Genomic DNA, 9,351 nt, shown 5'->3' on the forward strand with positions numbered 1-9,351 from the left:
GGAGGATGGAGGGATGCCTGAGGAAACCAGAAGCCAAATGAGAAGGTGAACAAGAACATATCCTAGTTGGATGCAAGCACAACGAAATGATTAAGCAATTCCGGCTGACCTGCCATAATCCGTGATCTATAAATATGGAAAACAACTAGAAGGTGAGATAAGATACGAATTGATACAGATTTCTCTGCTCTTATCGACACAGATGGTAAGGTATGCACTTACATGCTCAAGTTTGTAACCTCAGGCTCAAATGCGGCGTGCTGATATCACCTCTATTTATTAACTCCGAGTTAGTCACCAGGGGAATCCCACTGAGATTTCTTGACCTGATTCTCAACCGTTTATGTTTACACAGACCTCTATGGACTGGACTGAAAATGTTCTTAGCATGACTTTTTGACATAATTTGTAGTACTGGGCAACTAGTCAAATTTTATTTTCAATTACTGAAAATAATTGGCTTGATTTCCAATGAATATGAAAACAAGATAAAGAAAATACAATTACAATACAGTATTTTATTGTATTGTACTGCGCTTTCAATTGCAGTGGTGCACTTACGTCCCTCCCTAAATTGTATATGTGTATATATATATATATATATATATATATATAATTATTTTTTTTAAATATTTATCTATTTATTTATCTGTATTTCAGTTTAATTTTATTTAATTATGGTATATTAATTATATTTAAAATAAAGGACAGATCAATAAATACATGATGTGTCCTAAGTCAATGAGTTATCATTTAACCATGTTCTCAGAATTGACCAAAATAACAGTGATTATCAATTTTCCTTAATCAAGTAGCCCTATTTATTAGTAACATAAATGAGGCTGAGGATGTGGAAGTCTAGTTCTCTAACCTGTGATAAACCTTATTTTTATGTATATCCCTATGCCAGCTTAATGTATAGAGAAAGCTATTAGAAAGCCATTTGTAGGTTGATTTCCCAAAAAACGTCTCCGGTTACCACCGTAACCTCGGTTCCCTGAGAGGCGGGAACGAGACATTACGTCAGCTATGACGTATATGAGAACTCCTCCCTTCTCCACTTTCGCTGAAATCTTATGGGCTAACGGCAGCTGGGGACAGCTGGCCAATTGTGGCGAAGCATGCAAATACTGACAGGTTCGCAGGGAGTATAAAATGCATGGGCGCGACAATTACGTCAGAATCACGACTGAACGCTAGCACAACTGATCAAACAGCGAGCCACGGCGGCTAACGTAATGTCTTGTTCCCGCCTCTAAGGGAACCGAGGCCACTATAGTAACCGGAGACGTTCCCTTTCAAGGCGGTAACTCAACATTATGTCAGCTATGACGTATATGGGAACTGTATTAAATCCTGCCGGGAGAGCAGTGAAGATAAGCCCTGAAACAGGGTTAAGTCAAGCTACACCCACACGTAAGAGATGGACAGTTCTTTAGCCAATAGCCGCGCCGCTAGGAGTACTCGCATCTGATAAGATTAGCCGGTTGTAAATCCTACAACCCTAAAGACGTGCCTACATGGCCCATGAAGAGGCGATAGACCTCGACGAGTGAGCTCACATGTTAAGGGGGTATTCCTCCTGAATGTGAGCTCGCACGTGGATTGCAAGAAGGCCGCCTCGGCGTGGGTGGCATGGGTCGATGTGGCCTGCACAAATCCTACAAAGGTTAGCCATCGGATGCGAGGAAGAAAAGGTAACTAGTCCTCAGGTGCAACTTCAACGATGACAGCATGAAGGAAGATATTCTGACTAGTGATGTGTCGTTCATGAACGATTTGTTAATTTTGAACTAATCTTTAATATGACTCGGGACTACCGAGTTGTCTCAGAGAGTGATTCGTTCATATTGTGTTGACCGCGCATGCGCGCAGACTCGGACCCGTCCAGAACCCGAAGACTCGAGACTCGCGAAAGCTTAACTAATAATTTCTGTCATGACTAGGGCTGGGTACCGAGTTCGGTACTTTTTAGGTACTGACCGAATTGCCTCGATACTACCGAGTATGGAAACATGTCTTGTTTTTCGGTACCAAGTTTCGGTACCTACGTGGTTAATTTTGTCAACGTCAGTGAAACAATAAACATGCAGCATGATTGGCTGTGGCGGAAAAACACTAGTTTACGCGGCTGCCCAGAGACGTGGCTCGTCGCACGTGAGGCTGTAGTGTGTGTGTGTGTGTGTAAGCGTCCAACCCAGATAGATAGAAAATATGTGGAAATGATCAAAAGTGTACCTATGTACCCGACTCGATGCCATAAGCACATGATGCAATATTTTCGACAAGATAATTGCTGCCAAGACCGGTAACACGGTAAATCTGATAAGGCACTTAAAAGCGCACAGAATACACTCGAGAGTAGAAGGTTTATCAGCCTTCGACTACAAGAACTGGAGCGCGTCACATATAAACCAAAACTCAGCGTATAGGATACTTGCCTCACAGACATGAGAAATAGTTCTATATATGTTTAAGATATGTCTACTTTTAAACGAAAGAATTAGAAATAAATAGTTTGATTACCTAATCCATATAGGCGCGCGCGCGTTCACTACTGCAGGGATGACGAGTCAGCATCGCAAATTCCCAATAATCATCTTTGCAGCCAACACGTTTAGTAAACACTTGTTCATTAATAAACAATTAAAATATCTCCTTGCTATCGTTTCCCGACACATCCATAATCATTAGGCTACTTTTGCCAGTGCTTTGCGCAAGCTTCATGTGTGCTGAGCGCGAGGCATATATCCCGCACCCCAGTAGCCTATATTTAATTCAATTCACATTTATTTGTATAGCATTTTCACAAAACATATCGTTTCAAAGGAGCTTTTCAGAAAATGCATGTGTCTAAATTACAATTTAGAGTGATCTGTTATCAGGGGTGACTGTGTGTAATGCATTTCAATTAATTTTCATTCAGTTTCATTGTTAAACAATGGGGTGGTGATGGCGCAGTGGATAAGACACATGCCTTTGGTGTGAGAGACCCGGGTTCGAATCCACTGTGAGACACCAATGTGTCCCTGAGCAAGACACTTAACCCATAGTTGCTCCAGAGGCGTGCGACCTCTGAAATATAGCAATTGTAAGTCGCTTTGGATAAAAGCGTCAGCTAAATGAATAAATGTAAATGTAAACAATGCATTAAGTTAAGGCAGAAACAATGAGCTCATTGAAGTAAAGAATACATGTTGTTAAGTGATTAGGAAACATAGAAAACTTTAGCATTGGTGCTTTTTTACAGACTCAAATATATGAGTGTAAAAAAGTCAACAAACTGAAAAAATTAAAGTTTTTTTTTTAGGTAATTTTATATTGATAAAATTGGTATCGAAAAAAGTATCGTTCAGGAACCGGTATCGAAGTCAAGGTATCGGTATCGAAAATTTTGTTACGATACCCAGCCCTAGTCATGACTTCATGTACCTTATGCGAATAAGGTACAGAGTTGTCTCAGAGAGTGATTCGTTCATATTGTGTTGACCGCGCATGCGCGCAGACTCGGACCCGTCCAGAACCCGAAGACTCGAGACTCGCGAAAGCTTAACTAATAATTTCTGTCATGACTAGGGCTGGGTACCGAGTTCGGTACTTTTTAGGTACTGACCGAATTGCCTCGATACTACCGAGTATGGAAACATGTCTTGTTTTTCGGTACCAAGTTTCGGTACCTACGTGGTTAATTTTGTCAACGTCAGTGAAACAATAAACATGCAGCATGATTGGCTGTGGCGGAAAAACACTAGTTTACGCGGCTGCCCAGAGACGTGGCTCGTCGCACTTGAGGCTGTAGTGTGTGTGTGTGTGTGTGTGTGTGTGTAAGCGTCCAACCCAGATAGATAGAAAATATGTGGAAATGATCAAAAGTGTACCTATGTACCCGACTCGATGCCATAAGCACATGATGCAATATTTTCGACAAGATAATTGCTGCCAAGACCGGTAACACGGTAAATCTGATAAGGCACTTAAAAGCGCACAGAATACACTCGAGAGTAGAAGGTTTATCAGCCTTCGACTACAAGAACTGGAGCGCGTCACATATAAACCAAAACTCAGCGTATAGGATACTTGCCTCACAGACATGAGAAATAGTTCTATATATGTTTAAGATATGTCTACTTTTAAACGAAAGAATTAGAAATTAATAGTTTGATTACCTAATCCATATAGGCGCGCGCGCGTTCACTACTGCAGGGATGACGAGTCAGCATCGCAAATTCGCAATAATCATTTTTGCAGCCAACACGTTTAGTAAACACTTGTTCATTAATAAACAATTAAAATATCTCCTTGCTATCGTTTCCCGACACATCCATAATCATTAGCCTACTTTTGCCAGTGCTTTGCGCAAGCTTCATGTGTGCTGAGCGCGAGGCATATATCCCGCACCCCAGTAGCCTATATTTAATTCAATTCACATTTATTTGTATAGCATTTTCACAAAACATATCGTTTCAAAGGAGCTTTTCAGAAAATGCATGTGTCTAAATTACAATTTAGAGTGATCTGTTATCAGGGGTGACTGTGTGTAATGCATTTCTCTTTCCGGTACTGACAGCATAGTCTCTATGGGACTGACAGGAAGAACGAAAGACTCGGACCTGGCCGAACCCGAACCAGAAGTACTAATCATTTCTCTTTCCGGTACTGACAGCATGGTCTCTTCTTCTGCTGCAGTCAGTGCATTTGTGTGTGGCTGCTGTGTCACACCACACGGCCCACAGACACTGACGAGTCGATATCGACAACTAAGTAACGTTTTGAAGTTCGAACCCTGTCGTGCCCATGCATTTTATACAGCCCGCGAGCGAATTTTTTTTTTTGCAGGATGGTAGGGGAAGACACATGAATATGAATATTCATTAGGGAAGTCATCCCTGATTGGTCTTAACCCCAGTTACGGGTAGGTTTAGGGGCGGGGTTAGGGGTAGGTCATCAGACCCCCAGTGACGGTTAGGTTTAGGGGTGGGGTTAGGGGTAGGTCATCAGACCAATCAGGGATGACTTCCCTAATGAATATTCATGAGTCTTCCCCTACCATCCTGGGGAAAAAAATATCGCTGCCCACGAACCTGTCAGTATTTGCATGCTTCGCGACAATTGGCCAGCTGTCCCCAGCTGGCGTTACCCATAGACAGTAGGCGTTAACCCATAACGAAAGTGGAGAAGGGAAGAGTTCCCATATACATCATAGCTGACGTAATGTTGAGTCACCGCCTTGAAAGGGAACTGCTGTTTACCGATGTTAATCAAAGAATACCTACCAGTGGAGACAACAACTTTGACTCAACCAATGGCACGAGTTTGGGGTGGGACTATCTGTTTGTCTGACCAATGGCATATAACATGTTTGATAAAAAAAAATGTCATCAAAGTAAATGATACATTAAAAGCCACCTATGTGAAGCATTTTTTTAATTAGCAATCTCAATATGATTCTTCAACTTTACCTTGCTATTATTTGTTCTAAATTATTGGGGAAAAAATTACATGTACTCTCCATTTAAAACTTCATATTATCAAGTAAAAATATGCATATCGCTGTTCTCAACCACAAAGGCTTTGCATTTTCATCTGCAGGGCTACTAATTCTCCAAATCCTTTTAACCATGGCAAAATGTCCTGAGTACAATAGGATAGAACTACCACAGTGGTTATGATATAACAAGATTTACACTCCTCCATCACCACAATCTAGGGCACAGAGCACTGACTGATTTACTGACCAATTTAATAACACTATCAAGGCAGAGGACGATGTACTTAACAGTAACACTAAAAGACACAAAACAACAGGTAACGTTAATTAAAATAACCAAGTAACATTCAAGTCACATAAAGGGCCATCACATAGTTGCAGTTAGGCTATTTGCTTTGATAGTCTTTAACCTCACCACTGGCTAAATATTCTCTGAATAACGTTACTTCAACATTAACGCTAATTAATTATGGTTTGATCTGTAAACAGTAAATTAATGCGCAGTCCAGCTCTCAAAAATAATATGTTTAAAAAAAGCCTCAGTCTGGCCCAGATATCACAGACTGTTATATAACAGCTTAGCTTGGCACACAGAGAGGTGTTTGGCATTTTATTCACTAGTAACGTTAAGAGCCTGAACATTTAACTTTATCGCAGCCGCTTAAACCGTTTGTCTGTTATGAATATAGATGGGTAAAATTTATGGTCATCCATATAAGCTTTCAAAACCAACTCAACAGTTAAAAGTAACGAATATTTCACCATAGTCAGGAATTCTGACTAACTTAGCTAACAAGTGTTTGTATGAATGCTAGCAAACTGAAATTGGTAGGCTAAATATGAGAACGTAATATATTAACCAAAAACATTTTTTCTTCTCTCGATACTGTGTCAAAGGAGATTCTAACGTTACACTAAAAAGCAACAATGGAAAGCAATGATGGCTTTAGCAAGCTAACGTTAGCCAACTAAGTGCGCGCTCAGCTGAGTGTAATTAAAATTACCGTAGATGGTTTAACTGACAAATGAAACGTCATAAACGGGTGACAGAAGTACTCAACGCATTAACAATTTAAGCAGTGGTAGAAAAGCCTTTTAAAAAGAGAATGCCCAAAGGCTTTCGCTGGTTAGCAGCGTTATCCGCATAGTTATTGGTTGTATATGGATACTGGGGGGGGAACTAGCGAGCTGTCTACCTAAAGACCCTTTTTGGGTATTTAACTGTTACTTTCGGAAAGTTCAGAATGGCAAAATGCCTACCATCTAGGTAGGCAGCTCATTATGTTTTAAACACAGCCTACAGTGTGTACCTCGGTATAGTGATGCATTTGGTGTTGATATTCTGGGTGGTGATGGCCTTCTCCAACTCCTCCAGCTGTCCTGTCTTCTTCAACTTCTTCACCAGACTCTTCACTGCCTTCTCACACCATTTCTCCTCCTGTCCGTTCTGCTCGCCCTTCTTCCAGCCCAGAAGTCTCTTTACAATCGGTGGCGTGAAAGGCAGTATAGACATCTTTAGTAAATCAACAACAGCTCTAAATATATTCCTTTTCAGGGGACTACAAGTCTCTATGCTTTTAAAGACGTGGACCTGTTAAATGGCCAGATCAGAAATAACAGAAAGGTTTGTTTATGCCCATTAGAGTCACTTTGCCGGATTATGAGAGATGTTCAGCCCCTCATGTCTGTGGAAAGTGAACAGCACACACATGAAATCCGGCGACACGCAGCGGTGTCTGGACCCGCCCCCCCTCCTCCTCTTTACTTTAGAGCTTTTAGACTTGAGATTTTAAAAATAACAACATTAATATCCTATGTGTTTAACATTAATTTATTAGGGAAATAAGATATAATACATTATTGTGTAAAAAATATTTCTATATTATATTTACATTAATTATGGTATATTAGTCAATATTAAAATATTAATTTGCACATTATATAGGCTATAATTATCTTTTAGAAATCTAGAGATTCTGGAAATAAAAACATTCATGTCAAAAACCCATATCCTATGTGCTTAACACATTGATATATTAATTTATTTAAGGCAAAAATGAGATACATTTAGTATCAGCTTAAAAATTAATATTTTTTTATATTAAATTATCCGCAACCCTAGTATTTTGGAAATGAATTAACATTATATTAATGTTTATATTATATTATATTATATTATATTATATTATATTAGTGCTGTCAAATCAATTAATCACGATTAATCGTATCTAACATAAAAGTTTGTTTTTACATAATATGTGATATATATATATATATATATATATATATATATATAGTTATATATAGTTATATTATATATTTTTGAGTGTTTATGTGTACACATACTGTATATACGTTTATACAAATATATATATATACACAATTTTTTGGTTATGCCTTTACTTTTATTGGATTAAGCAATGCCTCACATTTAATGCAATTTAATTAAATTCCATAAATATGCTATTTTAGGTTGTAACACAAATCAAATTGATGGAATGAGTTGATGCTGGAAAAAATAGTTTTTTGAGACATCATTATGTGGACCTGAAGCTCTGGTTTAAGTTGTGTACAATGGTTCTGGACTCCAGGTGGGGGTGGGAGGGAGGAGCAATCCTGTGTGCACTTGCATACATATTCAGGCCTGTTGCAGCTTGCCCTCAGCAAGCACATACTGGGAATGTCCCGAATCAGTTCACGTTCATTCAAGAGGAAGGCTGTCAATTCGGGCCAGCTGGAGGGAGTACAAGGGCTTTGATTCCATAGAAATCTATCTCTGTCTGACACTCTCCTCTGTGACACATTAATCAAGACATTTTAAAGATCACATCTATGTTTGGATGATTCAATTGGTCAAAACGGATAACAAAAATATGACCAATTTTATCACAATCACTACTTAAATAACACCTGTTCTAAATAAATCAAATAACTTTAACTGAGAATCTCATAATTTTTTCAACATTCATTTAGTAGTTTAAATATTAAGCAAGCACCGAATTCCCTGAAAACACTGCCTTATCACCTAGTGAAACAAAAACAGGCTTTTTTTTAAAACCATGTCCTATGAGATCAACGTGCAATCTAGCATAGTAAAGAGAAATGGCATATTGCCCCAGCATGTGAAGTGTCGACACATTCCCTGTTTTACAACCCACAATGTAAGGTCCTAAAATAGAGGACACCTCTCTGGCTAACCCTTTGATCCCCCCAATAAAAGCGATTTAATTTCACCTTGAATACTTCCTGTGGAAATTGTTAAGGTGACTGGGGTGGGGGTATTTTGATCTGTTTGTGGGCTGTTATTCATACTGAATACCATCCCCCTCCTCCTGCTGTTATGCTATAAATAACTCTACCCAGAGGCCCAAACGGATAGTCCCCCTTTTCCTTTTATCTATTTTTATCTTACCATCATGGACACCATGTAATAATTTCATGCTGGGCTCTGGCACGATATCTTACCTCTTCAATCAGGTCTAAAGAAAAACTCTAAAGTCAATTAAACATTATTCTCTCTGTTTTACAAGTATATCCACAAGATGTACACAATATGATTTTTAATAAGATATTAGTGTGGGGGGAAATACCTCTATACCTTATCTGTGTAGCCTATCCAGTTTTACAGCTTCATCAATGTAACATATACAACACAAAACGACCATAAAAAGCAAACATCTTTACAGCACAAAGAATACACAAGTTTTAATAGAAGAGTTATTTTTTTATATAATACTATGTGCTGCAAAAACATTTCTGCTTCTAATCCTCCAAATATTGTCCATATTCACCTCACCGTAAACTCAATTTTGGCCATTTTTTAAAAAGAAAACAAGGGATACGTCAAAAATATTTTTTTGTGG

The 9,351-nt window shown here is 38.8% G+C and overlaps 1 protein-coding gene across 1 annotated transcript in view; it reads right to left on the reverse strand.

The window, feature by feature from the left end:
• The window catches only part of smad3b (SMAD family member 3b), a 25,266-nt gene extending 18,023 nt beyond the window's left edge, over positions 1–7,243 (reverse strand). The window contains exon 1 of the mRNA XM_077248924.1: positions 6,799–7,243. Within this exon, the coding sequence (XP_077105039.1) occupies positions 6,799–7,001 (203 nt within the window). The 5' untranslated portion in view covers positions 7,002–7,243. The remainder of the gene's footprint in view (positions 1–6,798) is intronic.
• Positions 7,244–9,351: the final 2,108 nt, after the last annotated feature.

Source organism: Siphateles boraxobius, unplaced genomic scaffold (assembly GCF_051911475.1).
Source record: "Siphateles boraxobius isolate OS27281-9 unplaced genomic scaffold, OSU_SipBor_1 31, whole genome shotgun sequence".
NCBI lineage: Eukaryota > Metazoa > Chordata > Actinopteri > Cypriniformes > Leuciscidae > Siphateles > Siphateles boraxobius.